We start from the raw sequence: 12,528 nt of genomic DNA, 5'->3' as shown, positions 1-12,528 counted from the left end.
CCGGGAAGATCCCACATGCCGCGGAGCGGCTGGGCCCGTGAGCCATGGCCGCTGAGCCTGCGCATCCGGGGCCTGTGCTCCGCAACAGAAAAGGCCACAACAGTGAGAGGCCCGCGTACCGAAAAAAAAAAAAAAAAAAGGCCGTGTATAAGGTTAACAGACAGTAAATAACTCAGTTTTAGCTGGAACCCACCAGAATAAACAAAAATGCTTATACTAATTCTATTGGCAGCAATAAGAATCAAGTGTCTTAAAACAGCTACTACCCTTCAAAGTGTGTCACTCCCGTAACCACACTCAATGTCGTGGCATTGGGCTCATGTAGGGATGGATCATAATGAAGTGTCCTTCATCCCTCTCTTTCCTCAGAACTAGATATCAGTAGGACAAAGAGCTGCCTGGTCAGAAATACTAACAACCTAATATTAATAGATCATTAAGTAACACTTTAGATTATTAACTCATTTCAGTAAAACAGACCACACAATATGCACAGTATGATTTTATACAGAAAAAGTTAAAGGTCTAAAGTTATAAAGGATCAAAATTTAGTTCCAAAAATAAGTTCTACCTTTAAGGTTTTGTAGGCACTGCTCATAGTGGTTACACGGTGGTTGGAATGATTACCACCCAACTTACAGAGATGACAAACTGGCCTCTTACATAATTCACAGTACATGTTTATTCTCTCCGTTTCATGTTCTGGGCACATTAAAATCTATTGAATAAAGAATAAAAGTGGGATTAAGGGTCTTCATAGCTTACATGGCACTCAAAAGATTTCAAGTAATTGGGTAAAGTCCCAAAACACAAAGATTTGCTTTATGAAATCACTAAATAAAGCCATTTAAAGTAATGAAAGTGTAAAAAGAAGTAAAAGCATTTGGTACATTATATGAGAATTCTCTACATTAGAATTACTGTTTTTCAATTTGAGGGTTCAAACGGTCAATTAATTATGTAAGTGTTATTTCCTCTAAACCTGCTGATAAGAAGGTAAAAATTTACTTCCTATAAGACTTAAGTGAAATGCTTAAACAAGCTAGAAAGGTCCTCTGATCATAATGACTAGGTAAATTCTTAGTGATCATAATCAATATTTTTTAAGGTATCATAACAAATAACTTATAAGGACCCATAGCCTCATTATCCTCACAAGAAATCTGTTACTAAGAGAGTCTTGGAACACTTTATAAGCTTCCAGATGTTTGCTTTTACATATTGATTGCACACACACTGACCAAATTTAGAACTGTGTTCTCCTGATTTAAGTTTCTACCTTTTTGTTTACTCTGTAAACTATCATCATAGTTACACTGAATTTTTACATAATGTAGCTGTTTTCATTTGGAAAAGAAGGAGGATTCTTTTAAACTAGTGTGTTAATGGAAATCAAAAAGCTGCCCATTATTCCAAAAGATTAGATTTTAAGCAACTACAACTGGTCTGATAACTTAGAGAAAATTTTTTTTAATTCCATTATAAAAAGTCCTAATACCAATGTGTAGCTCCAGGAGAAAAACTGGAAAAGATTTCAAATTTCTAAGCATGCCCAGGTTCCTACATTCTCAAAGCCATTACATTTAAAATAGAATATAAAGTCAGGCTTTCTGCAAGGAATGCAAGAACTCAAAGTTATAAGGCAAATATTCTATAGGATGAGACACCTTTTTAGAATTTGACCATAGTGAATTACACTATTCACTACTTTGTTTCATCTATAACTTCATTCATAAAGTTTTTCTGTACGTTACTATAGAAATTACCCAGAATATTTAAGAAATGCAAATTCCACTCTAAATACTATAGAACCATTATATCATAAGCTTCAAATTATTAGGCTGTAGTTACTCTTATTTATTCATAATACAATTTTAGGTAACTAAAAATGTCAGAATGTTTCCCAATCACATCTTTTAGACAATTATGGATTTATCATATTAAAGCACAAAAGCTTTTTAACTTTAACCATTTCAATCTTAGACAGTATATCTGACATCACCTTTCCTCTCTTACTCAGTTATCATTACAAACATTCATATATTGTATTGTATCACACTGTATTGTAATAGAGTGAACTATAATATTGCCTTCTAAGCTCTGGGGATGTTTAGCAACATACTAAATAACTCCAACTACTAGGCCTTAATTTCTTGTTCCAGCTTTTAAAGTTATTTCCCTTCTTACTGTCAGGTTCTAGACTTGTTACAATTTATCTTATCATATTAAGTTTAATACTCTAACTTAATAGAAACTTCACTTACCTTGGGTCTAAAATTCGTAGTTGGGCCCACATACTCATGCTGCGCTTTTACTGTACCCCAAGGATGATAAATTTTGAAGCATTCATTGCAGTAGCTTGCACTACAGTCCATGCAACTTTTTGTGGATTCTTGAGGTGGTGGTTTACAAAGGTCACACATAATGGCTGTGGCTGCCCTGGCTGCCTGACGATATCTTTCAACAATAGTTTCCAAAGTGAAATTTCGAAACAGACCGTTGATTCCCCGTTCTCCAAGATCCACATCATGCTCACAGCCAGGACACGGAAAAGTAGTTGTCCTAGGGGTCAATGAATTGCGCTTCCAGCCTGTGTAATTAGTTAAGTCCTTGTTTAGTTACATCAGTAGGAAAATGGATAGAATGAAAACTAAGGAGTCATGTTTTGGAAAGATACATAACTACAAACATATTGCAAAAACATAATACTCAAAGTGGCTCCATATAAATCAATTTATGTACTGAAAATGCTTTTTTTAAAATGGTTTTTCCCTGGCATACAAAAGATAAGCCCAAGTTATTAAACAGTGATCAAATCAAAAAGGAATGAAATTATTCTGTAATAAATCCCATATAAAAACCATATTAAATCAAACAGATATGTGGACAAAACATATAATACAATACTACACAGGGTCAAGATGTTTTGAAATTATACAATTAACATTTATAGTTAATTTCATATACCATTCCCAAAGGAATTTGGCTTGCATTTAAATGAACACAGCCTTGGCTCATTGATAGGAACTGAGTTTATACCTAAAAGAGCAAGAGTCCTTAACCCAGCCAGGGTCCATGGATTGACTCCAGGAAGAGTCAAATAGTTTGGTAAACTATTTGAAATTATATGCAAAATTTCGCATGTATGTATCCATACATATTTTCTGGTTAAACAACCCATAGCTTTTATCAGAGTCTCAAAAGAATATGTGACCACAAAACTGTTAAGAACCACCGCAAGAGAGGGTATCCCACTGTAGTATTGTTTTATCTAGAAAATTCAGTAGGCAAAATCATTAGTTAATTGAGTGCAATCTATAAAAGAGTGAAAAGCTCATTCACAGATCTAGAATCTAGTGACTTTAAGAGGAACCAACCATTTAATATCTTCTTATGACCTGAAAAAAAGAATCATTAAGATTATTTAATTCAGTAAGCCAGAAGATACACCAAAAAAATTACAGATAACTTTACAATATATAAATAATACAGTGAATGACCTTAAACATCACACTCTTCTTCAGTATTATCCTGATTTTAACAAATCAAGAAACCAAGGCATGACGGCCCTTACCCACAGGTTCACAAGAATCTGGGGTAGTCTGTTTAACACAGGTGTATGCCTATCATGTTCCCTCCTCTTCTGTATAAATTTGAGTATGTAGCCTTGGTTGCCTGCAAAATAACTTCCTAAATATAAACACAAAGTTTTTAACCTACAGCCTTCTTTCATACTACTATGTATCCAGTACCAAAAGTGAATGGTTAAACTTAGTATATGACATTTAGAAAAGGTCTTTAAGCAGCTATATTAATATTGCCTTGGCAACATTACTATCATCACTGAAGACTGTCTTAAAAGATATCTGGCATATCACTACATAAATCACTACAGGTAAAATTTAGTGATCAGCCCACAATATTATTCATTTGAAGTGACTTTACACCATGCAAAATGGCATTAGGCCCCCAAAGCTACTTATGCAACAAACATGCAGCTACACTATTTTAAATTTTAAATATTTTCAAAATATTTAAAGATATTTTTAACCTTCACATTTTAAAACATACCCAAAAAAGCATACAAAAAAATCTGCCCCATAAAAATTTGAAAATCCGACATAAAATATACTCTTGTAATAATTCTAAAAACATGCAATACAGTACAAGATATTTCACACCACAGCAGGCACATAATAAAATAAGCAGCAGAGCTACTTTTAAAACACATGCCAATGAAAATTTTGTTTAGTGAAAAAACAAGCCAAATAATTCTGGAAGTGATATAGTACAGTGGTCAAGTTTAAACAAATGGAAATTCATATTTAATTGCATGCTTCCACACATGAACTAGGTGATATAAATTAAAATGGATACCTAATCTCAACAGTCAATGTTTTTAAAAAAAATGAATTATTGGTTTTATGAATAGAAGATTGTGATCAATTATGTAATGGGGAAAAACAAAAGTAAATTATGCCAGTAAAATCACGCTTTAACACATACACTGGTGACACCCAGATTTTGGCCTCATGTTCAGAAATTTTAGAAAAAAAGTTTTATCCCTTTTCTGTAAACCTCTTTTGTTTTTATAATAAAAAAACAAGGTATAAAGCATCACACTGAACTTCTTATATCAGACAAAATACTAAATCAATATATCTGCTAAAGAACTTTTATTTCATCTGTCTTAACTTCTACCATTGTTTTCATAAAAACAATCAATAGAATATATATTCAGGGCAATAAAGAAAACAGGACAGATCTAAGGATATTCTGGGAAGTGAACCTGATGGAAAAAAATCAAGATGGTAGAACTAAGAAAAAAACATAACAGAATCAACATTTCTCTATAACTCTGCTAATATAGTAAACATTAGCCAAATGTGGCTATTTAAATTTAATTAAAATTTAATTTAAAATTCATTTCCTTAGTTGTAGTACCCACATTTAAAATTCTCAAGAGCCACATATGGCTAGTGGCTACCATCTTGTATGGTGCATGGTCAAACATTTCTATAATTATAGAAAGGTCTATGGGACAGTACTACCCAGTAGCATGATATAATGGGGAAAAAAAGTAATGATGTCTTGGAAAGGTAAAGAAGCAATATAGGCCAAGCAATGCAATTTTCTATGTCAAACTCCATTTGCGGGGTCAATAATATTTGCTAACTATCTGAACACTGCCACCTCACAGAATCAATTCTTTACCCCATACCTTTAACTTCAACGACAGATTAAACTAGTTAAGCATAAACCACGACACAATTATAAAATGAAGACGCAATAAAAATTTCAAACTCGTTTATAGCAAATCCCCCCCCAAAAGTCAGCTTTCCATCATATGTTTTACCGTTTAAATGATCAAAGAGAATAATAAAGTATTTCAAAACAAAGAGAGTCAATTCATAACAGGTTCCAAAGCTGTGCCAGCTGCATCTTCTCCCATATCCTGGCTGCAAACAACTTCCCCACTGTTAACACCTGGACACGTTAAGTAGACTATTTCTCCTCATGCTGGACACTCACGTTGGGCTTCCTGGTGTTGTGCATTGGACTGATGCCTTATGCTTCCACCTTAATGCTTCCACATTCTGACCATCTGATGCCTATGCGTTACATTTACCCTTTGAGTATTAGCATTTTCAAACTGCAAAAACTTTTTCTCGACTACCCTCTGAAGCAAAAGTAGGTAACAAGGTAATTTTTTAAGCAAACTGTTCCTATCTTTCCTCCTAATTATTAACTTTCAACACTTAAAATTCTCAGGGACTCACTAAAGCCTGTAAGAGAATGGATTACACGTGGCTTCTAGAAGTGGCTGTAAGATTTTACAATCGAGGCATGTAGAAGCAGGTGAGGAAACCAGAAAAGGGATACATTTCAGGTGTTTATTTTCTCCACTAAAATTTAAGGTATCACCAGCATTCCTGAAAAAAAGTAGCCAATTTTACTTTAAAGGTCAACTGGAGTAAAAAAAAAAAAATTATTTTAATAAAATGGGTTGGCCCACCTTTCACACAAAAGCAATGTACGTTATTTACCCACAAGTGAGACCTGAGTGTTAAAACTCTGAACCCAAATACCTTAAAATAAAAACAAAAAATACACCATACGCACAAACAAGCAAAGATTATGGTATTAACTACAAAAATTATCAATACCTTTAAGCAAATTTTTAAATACAGAAGAAAGTACTGGCTTATTTAACCTCCCGAAGGGTAATATGGCTGTCAACGTAAGCTTTGTTCCACTAAGTAAATGTAAAGCATTTTTAAGGTAACATTAAAAAAAAACAAGGGGATGTCATTTTCTTTAAAAATATCCCATAATGGATATGTGTGTGTGTGTGTGTGTGTGTGTGTGTGTGTGTGTGTGTGTGTGTGTGTGTACATGGCAAAATGCAAGCACTAATAATCAGAGCTCCATTTAAAAACATCAGAAATTGTTTGGAATTTTAGTCCTGTTGACCTTTAAGTCATGTCAGCCAAATTTGTTCACTTTCTACATGATTTTGAAGACTTGACCACTGATATTTATTTTAAAAAAAACTTTATCTATATAAAGTTATTTAATTTAAATCTAACACTATACTGCCTGCGGCCACACAAGCAATAAAGCATTTTCTACCTCTCCACCCCAAAGATCTCCGTTGTGATGCTGTGAACAATGAACAGAAAGCTGGATTTAGAATTTAATTTCAAAGAGAAGATTCACAACATGTTAACAAAAGATAAAGCAGTAACTGTGTCCTACACATAATACAATTACTGAATTAACAGTAAAAAAAAAATGTCTTTCCTGGTACGCATGGTATTTATATAAAGCCACCAATGTAAAACAGTCATCAAGCTTATCCTATCACGGTTCAGAATTAATCACTGTTGGTGCATCACTTAAGAGACCTATACTTTATCCTATAGATTTGTATTTTTAAACAATCACACTTCTGAAAACTGTTGAATATATAAAGTAAAAATCAAGCATCTCTTTTCTGGTTTTTTTTAAGTGATCTAAATCAACACAGTAAATAAACATTACTACCAATGATTGTATCTTAATGACAACAGGTAATACAGAATGGGAGAAAAGCTTGCATATATATGACCAAAAATGAACACTTATATAGCTCTTTTATTTTTACACAATTTAACATGCTAGTGTTATACACACAAATCTTACTCTCCTTTCAAGGCATGCTTTTATTTTAAAATCTGTCAAATGACCCATGCAATGCTATTTGAAAGGAATATGTGTGAAAGTGTAAGCCACATATGTCATTTTACAGTTTCCAGTAGCCACAAAAAAGTAAAAATAAACAAGTGAAATTAATTTTAGTAATACATATTTAACCCAATATATCCAAAAACTCTCATTTCAAAATGTAATATAAAAGTATTAGAGGTATGTTATATTCATTTTTTCACTCTAAGAGGTACAAGTGCATATCTCAATTCAGACTAATGTGTTTCAAGCACTCAACAGCCACATGTGGCTAGTGTACTGGACAGATCTGGAATTTTTGCTGTGAATATACCCAGAGTACTACTACTCCTCCACAAGGCAGCCATCATATTCTGCAGTCATCCCTTCACCAAATATTCTTATTTCCTATAATTGATCTCCACAGAGAAGCTTTCTAACTTGCCCCCCATGAGGACATAATACAGCTTAACAGGGTTCTTCCTAAAGAAGAGGGAGGAACATCTCGGTAAATCTAGTTTTGATCTCTTGTTCTGGAAAAATGCCATCATCGATAAATATAAGCCATCATGGCATGCTCTGTACAAATCTTATAGCAAATGTTTGTCATTCAACATCCACTCAACACATATTTATTAAACATCTACCAACTACTGTGCTAGTTAAGTTCCTGAAAACAGAAACGGTTAACTATTTTTCATCTATATTTCATTCATACTTTATATCAATCACATAAAAACCAAATCTTAAGATTCAAAGCCTATATAAAACACAGAATTTCATGAAATACACATGTGAGCTCAATCTAATGATCAGCAGAAATACTAGTATTTAACTACAATTTTATTTAATGGTCTGTGCTGAATATTAATATACAATAAGTGAATCTTCTTGGTCAATCAAGCCAGGGTCCCTAATTATCCAATGAGGATCTAGCAACAGGATATGAATTTTTATCTGGTAGAATGATTTTAAGCTATCACTGTCTTTCCTCCCCTCCTCAGTATGCCAGTTTCCTAACAGGGACGAAAACATAAAAGTGATGACTTCACAAAGAGCATAACCCTCTCCAACCTCATACATCCTGCACTCCCATCATTACCTAATGCTCCCTTTTTTGTATATACATATAATTTTTATGTGTGTAAAATATCCTCCAAGGAATTGGTGATTACCATTTTAAAAAAATTCATGTTTTTAAAATATCATAATACCACTCTTAGAACAAATCTCCTCTTATACACTCCCTGATGGAGCACATAGACACAAATATTGCCCAAGGAGACTCCATATCACAGCATGGACCAAAAAAGATGGCATTCTCTAAAATGCAAATGAGGAGAAAAAGATTCTTTTCTGATTTTAAAAAAAGGGTTTTTTTTTACAATATTAAAAAGTTACTCCTATACTAAAGAGGGAGAAATGGACAGAGTGGACAAAAGGATTAAACTGAAAACCTCAAAGCCCAAACTGGGCAGAGCTGAAGCCCTGAAGTCTGGTGCTCATGGCCGCTCGAGGACTCTCCTCCATAGGAAGGAAGTGCTGAACATGATGCTGTGGTATTTCTACCCAAACCTCTACCTCCCCTTGACCCTTACTGCCGATTTTGGCCCTTAACTTCCCAGTGGCCCTGTTTCCAATGATTTTAAATTAATTTTGATCTACATTAATCCTGCAATAGATGTTCAGAAGAAAGAAACACCATCCCTATAGGAAAAAATTTAAACACCGGCTATATAATAATGGTATAGGACTTCCCTGGCGCCGCAGTAGTTAAGAATCCACCTGCCAATGCAGGGGACACAGGTTCAAGCCCTGGTCTGGGAAGATCTCACATGCCACAGAAGCAACTAAGCCCATGCGCCACAACTACTGAGCTTGCGCACCATAACTACTGAAGTCCGTGCGCCTAGAGCCCAAGCTCCACAATGAGAAGCCACCGCAATGAGAAGCTCATGCACTGTAATGAAGAGTAGCCCCCGCTCACCGCAACTAGAGAAAGCCCACACGCAGCAATGAAGACCCAACGCAGCCAAAAGTAAATAACTTTATTTTTAAAAATAAATAATTTTTAAAAATAAATAAATTTATTTTTAAAAATAAATAAATAATGGTATAGTACATGTGCTATACATCTAATTAGATCTACTTCTACACACTACTACAGAATTCCACTACTGTTTAGCTGATGTTCAAAATCCTTACTTTAAAATTTGGATTAAAAAATGGCTGAAGAATAAAATGGAATAAAATGATACCAAATAACATTCCTCTAAAAAGTCTTCTAGAACTGGGCATTATGTAGTCTCATCCCTTAATTCTGCATATTTATTTACCTATTACCACACATAGATGGTTCCCTAGTAAGTACTTCAGTGGTCCATTATTTCATTCCTCATATAAAGGACTTCACAGGGTCAGAACACCCCCTAAAATACAGACACAGTTAATAATGGGTTCAATACAAAATTCGTGTTCAATATCCAATATCCATTTTAAATGCATACCAAAAGACAATAAAAGTTCATTTTGACGTTTTAAAAGTTCATTTTAAAAGAGAGAGGGATTCTTTTCTAACTATAGTTTTAATTTATTCACCTGGAATGATTAACCCCCAAAACAACGAAAATAATTTCCCTTCCACAATTATCACTGAACATATAACCAAACTCCACCACCCCAGGTTCTACCACATACCTGGTCTGCTAATTCTGTCAATTTTATCCATGCTAGGGGAGGGAAGCCGAAGTCGAGGACTGCTCTGATTGGAGTTGTCTGATCCCACGTCATTGAATGAATCATCAAGCATCAGTAAGAGTTCTTTTACACATTTATGACAGATACTATGTTGACAAGGGAGAATCAACGGGTGGGTAAACAGCTCCTTGCATGCCGGGCAAATGAGCTCTCTTTCAATATTCTTAATGGTAACCTTAAGTTGAGAAAAAGAAATCAGAATCAAAGGCTTTTAGTGTAAATACATTAACATGCTTATACCTCTTGTATAAGTACATGTGTTAACCTTTCAAAAAAGAATTAAACAGATTTTTTTAAAGTCTGAAGTTTCGTTTTGGCTATGAAAGTCTATACCATTAATTATGTCCCCCTCATTATCCATTGCCTAGAGGTGAAGGGGCATGAAATGGTTAAAGAAAAAAAAAAAGAGAAAACTTGAAGTATGAGAAAAATTAGCATAAAGTATTAGGGGACCATAATATTTCATCAACAATTATTAAGTTATTAAATCATTATTAATTAACTGATTTAGGACTTCAATGAAATCCTTTCATTGAAAGGAATCCTTAGGACTTCAATAAAAATTAAGTATATAGCACTAAGAGTAGGATTATTCCTATTTAGCACATTAGCTCTGTAACTGGCAAGTAACAAGAGCTGGTAAAAACTGGGTTAGCCATTATGTTCATGGAACTCTACTTGAAATCTATTTACAAGCTGAATTATCTGCAACTCTCTACATTAAATGTGACCATTTTCCACATGCTGCAACTGTAATGTAGGTAAGAGTTTCTCAGGCTGCATATCAAAGCAGTTATCTTAAAAGCACTTTATGAATACTAAAAGGGTATAGGGGATTAGAAGGAACCATTAAAAATGCTCTCTCGATACTACAGGCTTGCAATATTTTCAGTGAGAAACATTTAGACTCATCACAACTAAAAAGGTCTAATGACCTCATACCAGTTTTCCCATTCTTTGCCTGTGTAGTTTTTCCCCACGGATCCCAAACTTCAGGTGCTATGAATCTATATTTAGCATACCTGCAATTTTAATGATGGTAGAATTTTAAAGTACTCATAACCCTGTACAGTCACAGAGAAAATTAAAACTGAATTAATTCACTTGTTTTAGTTACATAAAAATGCATGTGAGTATTCCCCTTAAAATGACACCAAGTGCTTTAATAATCCCTGACAATAGCACTTAGGCCAACTGGCTTTATCACTGTCAATGGGTCTTGTGATGCAGCGTTTCTTGATGCATCTCACAATGTTTAAAAAAAGCCCACATCACATCATAGTTTTAGTAAATTTGGAGGATATCCACACCTCACAATTCACATCAAACAATACAGAATATTCACATCCTCTCTCATTTCGTAAAGAATTTGACATCTGATTCAAAAGGAAATTATTGTCCTGAATGTTCAGAACAGGCTCTCACGCCCCATTTTATGAGAGGTGTACTTCCCACTGAAAGATCTAAAATCATTTCCACTTTTCTTGTACACAGAGCAGTGCATAAGCTTGCTAATCACGATGGATATAAAGCAATTCTTACGCAAAAGAAAAATTTAGTGCTCATTTTACACTCATTGAGAGGAAACAACCTGATTAAGAGAAATGTGATGTGCTGACTCCCCCAGTTAAGCTATTTCAAAATAAATGAGGTTCGACGGGAAACTAGCAAGTTGGAAAGAATTGCATATCCGACCCCTTGAAACAAAAACACTTGTACCCCGACAGCTGCTGCAGTAAGCCCGCCTCCCGCGAGCAGGCAAAGGCGGGGAGGAGCCACTGCTCGCGGCGACTGCGGGCCAGGCCCGCGAGGGTCCGAGGGGGACTCGAGAGCCGCCGCCACCGCGCTCCCAGACAAAGGAAGGCGGGACACGCGCGGGACACGCGCCCCGGGCCGCGACGGGCACCCGACTCCCTAAAGCGAATTAATTCTACAATCTGAATACCATTAAAGAGCCCCGCCCAAACTCCCCGAGGTTCTCAGGTGAGCCATCACCGCACAGGAGTGGCACACTCTTCCGGGCCCCGGTGACCCCGAGTCCGACCGTCCCACTGAGGGGCAGAAAGGGGGCGCCCCGGGTTGCGAAACCCTGCCCGGGGCGGGAAAGGCGAAGAGGAAGCGGGGCCACCACACGCCCGCCCTCGCTCCTCCGGGGGGAGAGGGTCCCTCACGGCTCAGGGCAGAGGGGAAAGAGAGACCCAGGGGACCCGGCGCGCCGCCACCGAGGCGTTAGGCGGCCGTCCCTCTCCCCCACTCACCAGCGAGTCTGAACCATCCCCCTCCATGGTAGCCTTTTGCCAGGTGTCATCAAAGGCAGGATCCAAACAGGCAGACGGGCGGCCCCTGGCTGGGTCTGGTGAGCGGGTCCCTGTGGCGGCCTTGGAGCCTCGGTTCGGAGCCGGAGGGCGAGCTGGTCAGCCGGACCCGACCAGCGGACCGACGCGGCGAGGAGGAGGTCAAGGCGGGCGAAAGCAAAGACGCGGAGAGACGAGCTTTGCTCCCTACGGTGGCTCCGTGAATCCCGCCCCGCAGCCGGCTGCAGCGACGGCTCCTGCGGCCTGCGGC

At 36.7% G+C, this 12,528-nt stretch overlaps 1 protein-coding gene across 1 annotated transcript in view; it reads right to left on the bottom strand.

The window, feature by feature from the left end:
• The window catches only part of LOC132422141 (E3 ubiquitin-protein ligase TRIM36), a 43,518-nt gene extending 31,270 nt beyond the window's left edge, over positions 1–12,248 (bottom strand). The window contains exons 1-4 of the mRNA XM_060006978.1: positions 12,222–12,248; positions 9,904–10,138; positions 2,265–2,590; positions 572–718 (exon numbers count right to left, since the gene is read on the bottom strand). Coding sequence (XP_059862961.1) covers positions 572–718; positions 2,265–2,590; positions 9,904–10,138; positions 12,222–12,248 — 735 coding nt within the window. The remainder of the gene's footprint in view (positions 1–571; positions 719–2,264; positions 2,591–9,903; positions 10,139–12,221) is intronic.
• Between the last annotated feature and the right edge of the window lie 280 nt (positions 12,249–12,528).

This window comes from Delphinus delphis, chromosome 3 (assembly GCF_949987515.2).
Source record: "Delphinus delphis chromosome 3, mDelDel1.2, whole genome shotgun sequence".
Taxonomy (NCBI): domain Eukaryota; kingdom Metazoa; phylum Chordata; class Mammalia; order Artiodactyla; family Delphinidae; genus Delphinus; species Delphinus delphis.
This window is presented reverse-complemented; position numbering and strand designations above follow the sequence as displayed.